This window comes from Columba livia, chromosome Z (genome assembly GCF_036013475.1).
Source record: "Columba livia isolate bColLiv1 breed racing homer chromosome Z, bColLiv1.pat.W.v2, whole genome shotgun sequence".
NCBI lineage: Eukaryota > Metazoa > Chordata > Aves > Columbiformes > Columbidae > Columba > Columba livia.
Genome location: NC_088642.1, coordinates 12587942 through 12603424, shown reverse-complemented (window position 1 = coordinate 12603424; position 15483 = coordinate 12587942). Strand labels below are relative to the sequence as shown.

The 15483-nt window shown below is 39.7% G+C and overlaps 1 protein-coding gene and 1 long non-coding RNA gene across 16 annotated transcripts in view; one reads left to right on the top strand and one right to left on the bottom strand.

The window, feature by feature from the left end:
* The window catches only part of SMARCA2 (SWI/SNF related, matrix associated, actin dependent regulator of chromatin, subfamily a, member 2), a 118984-nt gene extending 114186 nt beyond the window's left edge, over window positions 1-4798 (top strand). For all 8 annotated transcript variants that reach the window (XM_065047244.1, XM_065047239.1, XM_065047241.1 and 5 more), the window contains 3 exons: window positions 1909-2041; window positions 3177-3319; window positions 3892-4798. In XM_065047244.1, the coding sequence (XP_064903316.1) occupies window positions 1909-2041; window positions 3177-3319; window positions 3892-3927 (312 nt within the window). In that variant the 3' untranslated portion in view covers window positions 3928-4798. The remainder of the gene's footprint in view (window positions 1-1908; window positions 2042-3176; window positions 3320-3891) is intronic.
* Window positions 4799-13137: 8339 nt separating this feature from the next.
* The window catches only part of LOC110362347 (uncharacterized), a 115312-nt gene continuing 112966 nt past the window's right edge, over window positions 13138-15483 (bottom strand). For all 8 annotated transcript variants that reach the window (XR_010469214.1, XR_010469220.1, XR_010469216.1 and 5 more), the window contains one exon: window positions 13138-15085. This is a non-coding gene — a long non-coding RNA (uncharacterized LOC110362347). The remainder of the gene's footprint in view (window positions 15086-15483) is intronic.

Here is a 15483-nt window from a genome sequence, read left to right as displayed (position 1 = left end):
TGAAATGAAATACAGGCATGTAGGGGGTTAAAAATAGTTTGTGTCTATTGAAACTGAAGATGTAGTTATTTGTCATGAGGTTCTGTTGCCATTGCTTTTGCCTTTTTGAAGGAAGTTCCACTCTTATTTCTGCTTGTTTTTTGAAATCTGTTGGAATTGGATTTGGTCAGAATAAGAATACTTTTATTTGCACAGCTTTTCCCAAAAGAGCCCCAGGTTTTTTTTCTGGATCAAAATAGATTCTGAATATTACAAAATTCCACAGTAAGTTAATAATTTTTTAGACCTTTTCATTTCTCTAGGAAATTCTGTTTAATATTCTAAGTCACAGTGATACCTGAAATATGTAGTGACTGGCATTAAAACAGCATAATGTTGTATGCTTCCCTGATTCTTTTTGTCTTGGAAAGGTGTTTGGTGTGAGAAAGGACAGTAAGGTTAGTTGAAGGAGACATTCCTAAGAACAATGGAATATGCTCGGCCTATGTGTAAGAAAAACAAATGGTCCTCAGGAGAAACTCAAGAGCTTCTGTCAATAGCTGACTTGAAAAACGTAGTTTTAAGAGAAAGTCAGTAATCATTTGACTTCAAGGAAGGAAGCTGTGGGGTCTCACAACTCATTAATGTTGTAAGACAATAGGAGAAAATCCTTTTCAAAACATTCATGATCATTATCTGTATGTAAAGAATTTTTGCCATTGTCAAGAGCAGTCAAATATCTCATAACAAAAAGTGCATTGGTAGTTACAGAATGGGGAACTATCTGCAGTGAGAGGCAGTTTTTCTAAAAAGGACTTGGTGGTCAAGTGAAGAAAGAGAATTGCATATTTCATGGAAAGTATCCTGAACAAAGTTTTTTTTCTCGTTCATTTTTTTTGAATTTGCAAAATATTAAGAGTAGTTTTATTGGTTTTAACTTACAAGTTGTGTAATGGCAGCCAAAAATCCTTCCATTATCTTTTTCACAAATACCCAGTGTCTTTTAATACAAGAAAGTCTGTATTTCAGCCAGAAGAGTAGTATGACAGCCAAGGTAGTTCAAGCAATTATTAAGATAAAATCAAACACAATCTATTACTCTGTACCCTTCTGTTAACTGTTCTTAATTTTCTAGTGCTGAATTGTCTAGTAATTGGGTTCTGATGTTTTACAAAACAAAATGTACAAGCTCATTTTTTAAAGTGATTATGAAGTCCCAGATTTGTAGCAAGAAAACATATTTTTATTGTGTTAATCTGAGAAATGTGATACAAGTCAAATGTAGTCCTCTCAGTCTTGAGAGTGCCCTTATGCTTCTGGTTAAAAAGAATATCTGAGGTACCCAAGCTACAGGAAGTATGAGAACATGTGCTAAGTTTATAATAAGGACCAGTTGTAATTTTTTTTTTCAGTGTTTTTAGATCTAAGAGGAAGGAAGAAATGAACTACTTTGGAAAAAATATTTTCCTTGTAGCCACTTTAGGTTTCAGAAAAAAATAAGGATAATTAACATGAGCATTAGCTACTTGTCATTATCAACATTGCTAAACTATAACTCATTTTGTAATTAAGGTGTTTACTGCTGAAGTTTGTTGCTTTGACAGGTTTTCAAGGCCATTACGATCTAATGAAAATACACAATAGTTCCTGTGGTAATAAAAATAATAAGAAAAACACTCCAGCTGGATATTTTAGATGTTACACATTTTAAGAATTGTATTTTTATGGCTCTCTATTGCCAAACCTCTTCATTTAGGGCATTAAAATAATGCTTACCTGTCTTGTAAAATTCATGCAGCAAGCATCATTACTCAGTATTTGAAAAGGCTGTATACCTGTGGGTTTGTGCCAGAAATTAAGGTCCGTGCTGTGAATTTTTTATATTGCTTGACTTTACAGTTCTGACATAGGTTTGTATTCCTGCTGTAGATCTATGAGGATTCCATTGTTCTTCAGTCTGTGTTCAAAAGTGCTCGACAGAAGATTGCCAAAGAAGAAGAAAGTGAGGAGGAAAGCAACGATGACGAAGATGAAGAAGAAGAAGAAGAATCAGAATCAGAATGTGAGTTTTCTGCTGAATACTGAAAAGAAAGTACATCTGGGGATGGAAGAAGAGATTTTTCCAATTTATGTGTTGAGACTGTTTATGAGGTGGTATTTCCATTGGTGAAAGTAACTTCTTAGTAAGTTTGCTGCTTTGGGTGTTAACAGTCATCTTAAGTCTTCTGGCTATACCACTTACAGTGCAGTAAACTATTTTTAATCTAGAAACAAATTACAGAAGTGCTTTGTGGAAGCAAATGTGAATGGCTATGAGTATTTATAAACCCTTCTGGTCCTGTTTGTGTTATTTGTGAATAGACAGGCCTGGAAAGACTAGCGACAGTCGTTATCTATGGATAGTCAGCCTTCAGGCATGGTGTGACAAATAAAACTCATCACTTGGTTAAGGACCAGGTGATGTTGCAAATATTCTTCAGTGAGACAAGGATTAGGCGAAACTCTGACTGTTTCAGAAGCAGAAGGTGACACTCATTTCCTGCAGACTTAAAAATATGATAGAGTGGAAGAGATCCTTTCACTCTACCTTCTGCCACCCAGTACATCTACACGTGCCCTCCAGCCACCCTATCTGTCTAGTTACAGAAAGTGTAGCATTTGACTCCAAGCTATTCTTCCATGACAATCAAGCAGGTGTGCAAAGCATGCAACTTTAGCAGTTTGTCTGGAAATGAATGGGTGTTCTGGAATCAGGAACTTAGCGTGTTCTTCAAAAAGGTGTCAACACAAAACTTTTCGGTCATCTCCACAAAGCATTTCTGTAGTTTAGAAATTGTCTGTTTGTACAAAGGATAGACATTTCTGCGAGCAAGGGAGAAAGTATTTTTAGATTTGTGTCTCCCCACAGGACCGTATGCTACCTGTAGACACCGTGTGTTGTGAGAATGAAGAGAAGATGCATGTGGTCAACTTAAAGTTATTCTTTATGGTTTAATACAAATTACTGTTAAAACTAGCCAGAAACAGAGAAATAAAAGCAAATACTTCCGCTTCATTGTTCCACAGTCCAAATAAATATCGCAGACAAATATCTTTTCAGGCTGCTACCAGGGGTGAATTTCTGTGAACAGAGACAACATTTAAAAGTTGATAAGTGAAAGTCATATTCATTTATACTATTAACTTTTTTTTTTCAGCAAAATCAGTGAAAGTCAAAATCAAGCTGAACAAGAAGGATGAAAAAGGTCGGGAGAAGGGAAAAGGCAAGAAGAGGCCAAGTCGAGCAAAAGCCAAGCCTGTCGTGAGTGATGATGATAGTGATGAGGATCAAGATGAAAATGTAAGTTTTGTTGACTGAGACTGTGGAAGTGGTTGCAGTAATTGCGTCTCTACCCTGTCCTGCTTGCTGTCAGAATTCTCAAATAGTCATTCTTAAACGCATTTTTAAACTGTATTGATCACTGTGAGAGTTGAATGGGGATATTAACTGTATCTGTGTGTACTTACGATATCTGGTCCCAATGTTGAAGGACAAGATGTCTAAGAAGTTATTTCTTGGAGCTGTTCTTACTTTCATTGAACCTTGAAACCTCATGGTCTGTTTGCTTTTGTCCACAGATGAAAAACTATTAACTTGTGTTTTTTGTTGGGTTGGTTGTTTTTTTTTGGTGGTTGCTTCAGCTATTGCAACATTGCAACTCTGCATCTTTCCTTCTCTAAAGAAGTCTACAGCAATTAAATGGAATGTCGTGAAAGAGGAATATTAGATAACATAGTAGCTTTCTTAGGGCTATCTTGATGAGTCAGTTTGCCATTTTTCTTCCTTTTTCTTTCTTTTTATTCCTTCTTTAACAAACTCCACAGAATAGCTGGCAAAGAGTTTCTGACTTGTCTTGTGTCTCTTACCTCTAGGACCAGTCGGAAGCAAGCGGAAGTGATGATGAGTGATCCGTAGGGTTTATTTTCTTGGCAGAACTGACCCCTAACCCTTCTCTTCTCCCTTCTCCTATTTTACACCCAGTGTATTCATTTTGTCAAATAGACATTGGGTTGTTTCTGTATTCTCATTCTCTATAAATTAGCTTTAGGATAGTGCCAGACAAACATATGATATCATGGTGTAAAAAAGGAAAAAAATGTAACATATTGTGACCAAATGGGCCTCAAAAGATTTAAAACAAAACAACAACAACAAAGCTTTTGATGGAGATTGTGGGTTGATAGTATATTTCTATGGGCTGGTTTAGCTCAGTAATGGTTTGGTTGTGCCTGGTTTTATCATTTGATAAGATGTTTTTCAGTGGCATAAGAAAGGAAAAAGAAGTCTTTTGTAGCACTGATAACCAGGAGAAGCCATTAAAAGCCACTGGTTATTTGATTTTTCATTAGGCAGTTTAAAAAAAATTTTTTTGGTCTGTATTGTTTTTTTACACTGTGGTACATATATGCAACTTTGTTTAATAGCTTATAAATGTACAGTAGTTAGCGTTCATCCACCTTGTCCCACATATGTTTTTCCACTTTATGCTTGGCGATCTTCAGAAAAATGCTTTTTGAATTGTATCAAATTTATGTCTACTGTAAACTTTGCTTAACTTTTTTTTCCTCCTCAATTAAAAAAGTTGGCTTAAAAAATGCTATTGAATATTGCAATCTATATAGTGTAATGGATGGCTTCTTTCATCAGACTGATCTATGTTACCAATGTGGATTATCACCTTTTCCCTAAAGTGTACTTAATCTTTGCTTTCTTTGCACAATGTCTTTGGTTGCAAGTCATAAGCCTGAGGCAAATAAAAATTCCAGCAATTTTAAAGAATGTGGTGTTGGTGCTTTCCTAATAAAGAGATAAGTTAGCTCAATAGATGCAGCCTTATGTTACGAGTGCCACAAAAATCTTTTTATAGTAGGGACAGGAGGGCAAGAATGTGTCCTGTAGAGGGGTCCACTGTAGTCTGTCCTGAATGTAAAATAACTCATTCAAGTACCATAGAAGTATGTTCAGACATAGAGAGAAGATATGCAATACATGCTAAAATAAGAGTAATAAAATTGAAGTAGTAAAATAATACCTTAAAGTAAAAGTGTGGTTCATTACCTAATTACAATTGAAGTGATTAAGTAATGAAATAAACATTTCTTTTTCTTTCAGGAAATATATGTCTGTAGGTCTCAGTGAGCATGACTACAGATAGCTATACAAACAGTCAGCCCACCACCAAGTCAGTTTATTTTAAGTATGATCTTGAGGTGTCAGAGTTGTGATGCACTAAGATGTGGTAGTGTAAACATTTGAACTACATATCTACAGTTAATGTTGCTACTCTGGAAAATAAATTCTTTATATTTGGGCATATAGTGAGTAGAAAATGTGCATCCTAGGATCTGATTTGTAAACAGAACATTTCTTTGTTATCTGAACCATGTGTTTCTGTGTCTACATCACTTTACACTGCCTTGCAGTGTGTTAACTGCTTCAAGCTTTTGTAGCACAGTTGAAAAGCAATTTATATTTGTCTGGTGCCTGTTTGTGTGTATTAGGCCTGCACTGTGGTGAAGTCAGCTTCACGTAGTTTCAGCAATTTCGAACATTTCATTCCTAGTGTGCACCCCATCTAAAAGGAAGGCCCTGTATTTCACAGAGAGATACCATTGATCCCAGAAGGACATGTTGATGAGAGCAGTGTCTGAAGCAGCTTTGCAGAAAACAACCTGGAGGTCCTGGTGGACACCAAGTTGAACACGAGCCAGTAATGCAATATACCCTTGTGACAATGGAGGTTGGCAGTTATCTGGGCTGCAGTGGGACAAGTGTTGCCAGCAGGCCAAGGGAGGTAATCCCTCCCTTCTACTCAGCGCTGGTGAGGTATATCTGGAGTTCTCTGTCCAGTGGGGGGCTCACCAGTGGAAGAGAGACATGGACGTACTGGAGCAAGTCCAGCAAAGGGCCAGGAAGGTGGGTAAAGGACTGGTGCATATGCACTGCAAAGGGAGGCTGGGAGAGCTTGGACTGTTCAGCCTGGAGAAGAGGAGGCTCAAAGGCACCTTATCAATGTGAATTAGTTCCTGAAGGGAAGACGCAACAAAAATAGAGCCAGACTCTTCTCAGTGGTGCCCAGTGACAGGACCAGAGACAGTGGGCACAGACTGAAACACAGGAGTTGCCCTCTAAACATCAGGAAACACTTTGTTATTGTGAGAGTGACAAAGCACTGGCACAGGTTGCCCAGAGGGGTTGTAGAGTCTTCATCCTCAGAGATACTCAAAAGCTGTCTGAATGTGGTTCTGACCAACTGGTGTGGCCCTGGTTGAGCAGGAGGGTTGGATCAAATGACTCCAGAGATCCCTTCCAACCTCAGCCATTCTGTGATTGTATAATACGCAATAGTTCAGTTTGCAGAAGACATTTGGTCTCCAGTGACACTTTCATGAGACCATATATGTTATTTTTTCACTGCAAAATGAACCAGGGCTACCAACCCACTATACATGACAAGAAAAACCTGGCAGTAGGCCTCAGTCACTGCTGGTCCAGACTGGATTTAGACTGGCAACTTAGATGTAGAATGCACAGTATCACATTACCCATCCCCAGAGTGCCTGATGACTTTGCAGTGACCCAGGTTGATTTATTTTTCAAGAACTCATTATTTACAGATGACTGTTCATCTGGAGAATAAAAGTGAACTAAGAAGACCCTATATATCTATTAAAAATGAAAGTAACTTTTTTCTGGTCAGTAACTATAAACCATGTGAGCATATCAATCTGCATGAAGAAATACATTGGAATTATTAGCCGCAGTTTTTTGCTTTAGTAGGTTTAAGTAATTACAAAAAATTTTCAACTCCCCCTCTCAGTTTCAAGCAAGCATGCAATTATTTTTATCATTACATTAAAATTGATTTATGACTGTGAAGTCATGCCTATGCCCCCGCTGCAGTTGGTCCTGTTATTTTGCATAGGATTTGAATTAATTTCTACACAAAGTATTTTTTAATTGTTATCCTGCCCTTTCTCTGTATTAATTTACTGTGGTTTTCAAGATGAGGTTTTCTCCTGGTAATCCTGGCACATCGGTATATGAAGAAGGAGGTTCTGAGTAAATTGATGTCGTATGTAACCTTCTAAATTCCTTACCAAAAAACCAAACCAAACAAACAAAAAAGGAGGAAGTTTTTTTTGAGGTATGTACAAATCCACGTTAGAGATGGAAGCACACTTTTACAGGATTCCCTTTCCAGTACAAATTAACTTGCAAAGCACTCAGAATACTTTTTGGACAATACACAAACAGAAGCCCATTGCTACAATCCTTATTGAGGGAAATTAACTAATTCCTTACTTGAATTTCAGAAAATTGTCCAGTAAAACCTGGAATGGTATATCTTTGCCACTGAGGAAGATAAGCAAAATGAAGTAAATAACAGGAAGTTTTCTTGTAGCATCTGCTTCTCCTGGGAAGTAGGCAGCAGTGTAAGTGGGCCAGATGAATAACATTTAACAGCTTTTATACATTTCAGATGCTCTTTCTTTTCCCCTCACACACCATGTGAAAGAAACAAAATGCCAAACCTTTTACTCATTAACATAAATGGCTTCTTGCTTAAATGTGTCTGGTCCTCAACACAACATGTTGCACTGACTATGTTTTCAGACCATATATATTTTATTTTGTCAAGGTGCTCACCAGCCACCAACTCCCTGGCCCTGGAGGTGTACTCTTCACTGACTGACTAAAGCTGGCGATGTGGTGGTTGATGGGGTGGAGACACAGCACAGTGTGTGGTGGCAAATAGTGCCACAGCTTCTGTGCACTGTGAGACAAAAGGTACAGCTGGTGCAGTTATGAGCCTCAGAAGTAGTGTGCAATTATTAATCTGTTGGTACATGCTCAGTGCTGTCAGCCACCCAAGGAAAGTGTTACTAGCTCTATTAATAATGCACAGTCTACTGTTAATTTTTCATTAAAAACACTTGGACAATAGGGTTTACTGATCATGAGTTCTAATCTGGAAAACAGGTCACAACATGTTAAAAACAAGAAGTTTTTATTAAGGGGTTTTTAGACTGTTCTTTTAATTTCCCCTCTGAAGAAACTCTGAAATGTTTTAAAATGCCTGAAAAAAAATAAATCTGTTTTCAATTTTTAATAGACTTGAACTGTAAGCTGGAGCATGGCTGTAAATCAAGTTCTGTAGGTTCACAAAAGGCACTAGCAAAAGCAGTTTGTTTGTGTGTTGACCATAGGGAAGAAGGGGAAGTTAGTTCAGGGCGAGCAAAGAGGTGAATAACACACCTCTGTGTTTCCTCTGTGAGGAAAGTCAGATTTTATCGAACAATCATTTAAATGTGGCATAAACCAAAAGTTAACTGGAGGCTGCAGCACCACTCTCTTAGTTCCCCTTAACAAACAAGAGCTCACACTTTCTTCAAGTGAGAGAAGGTTGGTGCAGGCGTATCTCTGCATCTTTCTCATGTAGAGTCACACCTGCTGTCCAGACACTAGTGCTTGTGTCTCCCTCTGCTTTACTTGTGAGAGTTGTGAATGTTGCAGTATTAATATTTACCATACTTTGGACTCGACATTCACAGAGAGAAATAGGTGCGCTGAAAAACGAGTTGAGCACCCTGCCTTGATCTGAAACTGTTACAAGGTAAGATATTTTTATTCCTGTGTCTCTATTATAAGGAGTTTGTATTTCAATCCATTTGGTATTTTGCTTCTTCCTTATTTTCATCATCACAGCAGACATAGTAAGAAAAAATTCTCCAGTTAGATGATGACAGCTTGTGTTTTCCTCCCATGTATGCCAAGTTGATGTCAAATGCTCAGTCACCACAAATAACTGCAACATGAAGTTCTTGCATTTTCAAAGTGACCAGAAGACTTGTATTGGAAATTACACAGGGACCATTTTCATTACAATTTTCAGGTCATGCAACTGCTTTCTGAGTTTGTGCTTAGTATTCAGTGTCATATTTTCATGCACAATCCATTGCCATGGTGGCATATACTGAGGCTTCATTACATTTACCGCTTTTGATGGGATTGATGGTTTTAAGCTATGTATTTCATCAGAATACAGGAGATACATAGGCTATTCTCACACCAGGAGATGCAGGATTAAAGACCCCAATACAAAGACATGAATTCATTGCAAATGACAGAGAACCATCTAGAAGACCACACATCATTTTCTTTCTCTGAAACAGACATAGTTTCTGGTGGAGGTGAATTGCGTTACTTGTATTAAGGTTTATATCCCATTTTGTTGTTGTAGTATCTTTTACGTGCATCATTCTCCCTTTGGGCTGCCAGCATAGTTGCTCTTTTGTCCATCGCTTTCCATTGAAATCAATTTTATATGCACTTGGATGCCTTACAGACTTAAAGCAGTTACTGCTTCATTGTGCAGCATTACTTCCCGTCTCCTTTGTCCTTCTGACATGAAATGAGAGAGAAGGAGGAAAAAAGCATTGTCTGATGGTTCACCTAGGGCTTCTCATTTTCTGAGTCCAGGACACCTTGTTGCTGTTAGTGCTGTGGTCTGCCGGCGCACCCCTCGGGACACTTCAGTGATCCTGCAGTTCTCCAAGTTTCTTTAAGCGGTTCTCAGGGTCAAGGAACAAAGCAGTGAAGCTGAGCATGTTTGACACACTGCAGATGCACGAAAGATGGTAAGTATTCCATGTTAGTGCACTTAAGCACTTGGAAACAGTAATTAAAATGGGTATTTAAAACTTCACAATTAATTTAAACTACATAGGAGCTATCGTATCAAAATAACAGCATTTTACTTCTGCTTTGGAAACTCTTACTAGACCAACTTCCACTGCTGCACCTCTAGATGTAACTTTGTGTCATTTCTTCAAGCCATCCTTATATACTGTTTCTGTGTGACAGCCAGGATTTAAACCATGATCATCTTGAGTGCTTATAGGAAAATCATTTACCCTGCATCATTAATCAAATTTTTCACTGCTTCTTGAAAATCTGGAAGATACAGAGACACTGTGTAGCAGGACCCTTACCAGAATCTAGGTACATTACGGTGATGATTTTCATGAGATGGACAGCTTGTCCTATAGCTGACAAGTTTATTATTTCTGCTTAGGGGTAAACAAATTGAAAATGATGTTACTTTCTCCTATGACAGTCAGACTCACTTCATAGCCTCTTCCTTGTTCCCAGAACAATAACACCAGGTTCAGCCTACTCAAGACCCAGCCACCAAGCTGTAGGTTGAAGAGAGAAGCTTGAATTTATTGACAAGCACTCAGGTGGCGTATTTTCTTAGGAGGTGCTGTGCAGTTATTCTGTCATTCTGACCACATCTGGGCTGATGCTTTCTTGCCTTTCCAGCTGTGCCAGATCTTATTGCAAGTGAGCACCTGAGGAGCATTGCTGCTGCCATCCCTGGAGCTGAAAATTATTCAGAGCAGCTCTTCCAGGTGAACATGCTTCCTTGGATGGTGCACAGGGATTAATAAAGGAGGCAAACTTCTCATAGACCCAACTGTGTGAGTCTGTCACAGCTCAGGTGAGCACAACCATCTCAGCCCCACCTGCGAATTCAGCAGGTGGCCTTGCTGCCTGCTCTGCCTGTGTCACACTGTTCCTCTGATCACAGAGTGCCGCCTGCTTCCTTGAGACTCTTTTAATGGCCTAACATCTGTCTGATAAGAGATTTCTGGCCTTGGGGAACAATCTTGTCACCTCTCTGGTGACAGGCAGTTATGCCTGGCTTTCTCACTGCTTTCTGAGAGTCATGGTGGTGTCCCTGGAGACGTCTCTGTCACTGCGTTGTGTTCTACTCGCTTGCTGTTGTAGTCTCCTTTGATGTAACTCTGTGGGTTCAGACAGAATAACGTGAGGTAGGTAAAGAAAATCACAGATACTGATCCTGCAAAATAAGAGGCATCATCTACACTGCATAATGTTGTGTCTTTCACCTCCACCCACCTCCCCTGCCTCAGGCCCATTGAGTGGGGCCATTAAGCCTTCGAAGTCACTGAGCAAAAGGTGATCTCTAGTTATTTTTAAACGAAAAGAGCTTACACAGCAAAATATTTTTAACTTATCTCAGAATTGTTTCTGTCCAGACACAGAGTAGACAAATACAGTGCCAGGCAGTGACAGCTTCGTTAAAAGATCATTTTAAATCCCAAAATATACCTACTATGCAGAATTTACACTATTTTCAGAAAAATAAATTCTTCATATGAGATAACTTCACACTTTGCTGCTCAGAAAGAGAGCAAAGGTCCCTTGAGGACTGTCCAGAAGACAGTCATGCCTCCTAACCTTGTGGCATCCTTTTCAGCCGTCAGCCCCCACCTCAGTCCTACCGCGTATTTGTGTAATAAGCACTGGGACCTGTCAGTGACAGCAGATCATGGGGGACTTTTAAATGAAAATGAACCTGGGTGAGGAACAAATGGGAAGTTTAAAAATTACCTACTTTCATGATCAAGGAAGTAATTTTTGAGATCTCTACTGAAGCTTCTCTTGCTCTGTAGCAGAGATGAATTTCAGCCTGATGACAGGTCCTGCAGACATGCCCTCAGAACGCCATGAGGAGCCACATCAGTCTGTGGAATCTCTGAAGGCCATCTCTGGGCATGGTCTCTCCACGCCACCAAGGACCTTCTTCATCACTGAAGGGGAGGAAGGGAAGGAGAGTCCAGGGAAATCTGCTTTCTCAAGCAGCAGACTTCAAACAGGCAGGACAGGCAGCCTGTGCCTTCAGGATTCCGTACAGGGAGATGGGGAGGTAAAATTAATACTAAGTCAAATCCCTGGTCCTATTTATGTGAGTGTTAATACATCCATAGATTATTACAAATTGGGAACAAAATGTTTGTTGTGGGAGATACACATCTGAGTTTTCATCTTTTGCTTGTAAATGATTAGGTACCCATGAAAATATTTCCAAGTTTGAATGGGAGAAACCACTGTTACAGGCTAAAGGAACATCTTGCTCTTCCTGCCCTTCAGTCACGGGTCTTTTTAGATGTCCAGTCACTGCCAGGTTTACACTGGGGATACGTGTCCGACAGGAATTTGATATGCTGTCAGTATTTAATGAAAAGCGGTAAGCAAATGACATATAGTAGGAGTTCTTGTCTGAATAAATTCAAGCTCAACTTTTATTTCCTCCAGCCTTAACTGAAATTAAGCTGTCAGGTTTCAGATCTTACTACTGATCCTTTGAGCCTGTTTTTATTTTTAATGAGCAATGCTTTCTTCTAGTTCACATCGACATGACTGCTCCTACCTCCGTGTGAATTGTGATGTAGCAGAAGCAGAGTGTAGATTTCAGTATCACAACGGGACATATTTTGAGAGTACCAGCAGCAACAGGATCTATGTGTGTGTACAGTGAGTGGAAAGCACACTGTTCCTAATGCTCCAGAAGGAAGGAAGGGAATAGCTCAAGGTCACTGAGATTTTGTCTGAAATCCACATTCTTCTCCTGTAAAGCCTACTGTGATAAGCTTCCATTATAAGAATAAATAGCGTAACGTACGAAAGGAATGGAAATATTTCTGTACCCTTCTGCATTTGTATCTCTATATCTCCAAGTTGCAATTTTCTATTAAACCTCTGAAGCTGCAGATCAGGATTCACAGTGGTTGTGGATAAACACCTCAACAAAGCTGTCCCTCAACCTGGCACTCACTGAAATCTTCATGTAGGAGTGAATTACAGCTAACTTGAAGAGAAGATTGTATTACATATAGAATCATAGAATGCCCTGAGTTGGAAGGGACCCACAAGCATCATCAAGTACCATTCTGCACTTCTGTCTTTCCTCTCTGTTGTTTGTGGACTCATACAATAGCTGTGGAAGGCAACTGTCCGTAGTGAGGGTTTAAGGTTGGTTTGGGCTTGGGACATAAGCTCTCCTAAGGCAGGTAAGTGCTGTGCTCTTGCTAGTGGCCATTCTTCAGCAGAGTTCCACTGGATACCAAATCCCTTTCTGAAGCATCCCAAGGTATGAAAATGAATATGTCAAAGATGTAGGAGACATGGGGAAAAAATAGTCCATTTGAAAAATACTAGAAGAAGCAATCTCTCAGAATCTTTACTGAAAGACATGAAAAATATATGTTGCTACAATTGGAAATGACAACAGTTACATGCATATATAAACCCCATTTAAAAATCAGCCTGCTCCACCCTGGATACCAGATTTACATCCTTTCCTTCCCTCTGGTTATATTTTTCTTAAATGCCATGTGATTTGATTTCCCTTCTCAGGCTCCTATGAACTTTTAAAGACCTCAAAATCTTAGCTGGTCCTGTTCATTGACCTCCTTTCCTCCCAATGCATCAGAAGGCAGTTGTAGCATGGTGCTTGTTCAGTGTGTCGGGCTTTCCTAAGTGGCCAGAAATCCTTTGCTGCTCCAACTCCAGACTCCAGATATATTCTGACACAACACAAACTGTTGTGTTTTCAACTGAAAAGAAATAAAGCTGTGGAGTTGACATTGGGTGATACACGTGGTGGGAAAAAAACAAACAAACCCAACAAGAACAGCAGCAACAACAACAACAAAACATCCTGAAACAAAACATGCAAACTAAAACACATGGCATCAGTAGAAGCTAGAAAATATATTTACCTTTTGCTTCAGAAGCACTTACTTGCAGGTTTTAAAAACTAGTTTAAAAGCGTGTTTGCTCAGTTGTTAGCTTCAATGTTTTGTTTATGTTTCATTGTTTTCCACTGTCAATAGCATAGAACAGAACAGAATAAAATAAAATAGAATACAATAATTTCAGTTGGAAGGGACCTACAGTGATCATCTAATCCAACTCCCTGACCACTCCAGGGCTGACCAAAAGCTAAAGCATGTTGTTAAGGTTGTTGTTCAAAGGCCTTTTAAACACTGACAGGCTTGGGGCATCGATCACCTCTCTAGGAAGCCTGTTGCAGTGTTTGACCACCCTCTTGGTAAAGAAATGCATCTATTTCTTCTCTGGACTTTAACAGACCAAGGAAGAGGAAACATTTCTCCAGGAATCTCTGAATAGCACTGGTATGTCTCAAGCTTGATGGGAATCTTTGAATTATATCAAAATGCAAAGATTACCAAAGAAAATTGCCTCAAGCACATTAAAACAAACAAAGAAACAGCAACAACCAAAAAACAAAACCAAAAAATCCAGAAAACACCACCACCAAACTTTCTTGAGTTTCAGTGGTAGAAATATTCTTTGCAGCAACATTTTCTTAAGCAATCCATCAGCTTCTTCATTTTATGACAGAGGTGATCCTGAGTTTAAACACATAGGTGTCAGTAGAGTATTTTCATGCCATCTTAGCATGTTGGAAACACAACCCAGGCTTTGCAACATTAACAAACTTATAAAAAGGTTTTATTAAACAATGACTACGGCTCGAGAAAAGCATTTGATTAATGACCATGTACTTCAGGCTCTTTAGTTTTTTTTTTTTTTTTTACTTTTTGAAAATGCAACATGTTACAGGTAGAAATTAAGACGTAATTTGAAGTTTCGAGGATGGAAAATGTTCCCAGAGCACAGGACGAGGCCTGTCAGGAAGGGAAAAAGAAGAGCAGGGCAAGGGCAGGGTAACTGGGAGCTGCAGGTGGTGGCACAGCCGGGCCGTGCAGACGGGGATTTGGCCCAGTGGCTGAAGCGATTGTTCATGTTCTTTCACCTTGTCCAGAGGACCAGTGAAGATGCCAGCAGGGCTTTGCTGTGTGAAGAGCAGACCATGAGGGAACATCAACCAGTCCCCTCTGTCCCCAAAGCGCTGCCTCGCCTCTGTCCTGGCACAGGGATGTGTGGTCTGAGGGTGCCTGTGATGCTCCAGCTCCTGGCAAGGAGGGTGGCACTGGTTTCCAGGGCTCGTAGAGAGCCCCAGCCATGAGCCAAAGTTTGTGATTTGCTTCTAGTGCCAGGTAGCAGAAAGAAGAAAGCACCTCCAAGGTTGTCTTCTCTGTCTTCACCCTCCGTGCTTTGTCACTAGTAAAATATTTTGCTGGTACAAACCCTTTCATAATGTCTCCTCCTGAACTCTCTCAGCCACAGTCCCATCCTGACTTGCTTATGATGATCAAAATTAGAAGCCTAAAGTGAAAGAAAACAGCAGTTTAATACATTAAATTATACCACTGAACCTGGAGGGGAATAATATGAATTTCTGAAGAGCTCGACCCTGCAAACTCGTGCACTGACCAGTCAATGTCAATAATTTATACTGATGAAGCAGTGAAGTGAGGTGCAATCATGCATTCTCTGAACAAAGCCCCACCGGCTGGTCACACTTGGAGGTAGTACGATGTCCTGAACACCCAACAAAGCCTTTTTGAAACAATCCCTTCTGCAGGTGCCAGATGCGTGTAAAACCAGGATGATTGCCTCAATCCAAAATTTCACCTCTCTGTGGGCAGATGAACTGCATAGATGCAGTTTGCTATCCAGCTGGGCCCTTCCTGCATAAACAGGTACGAAGAAGTGAGCTTTCT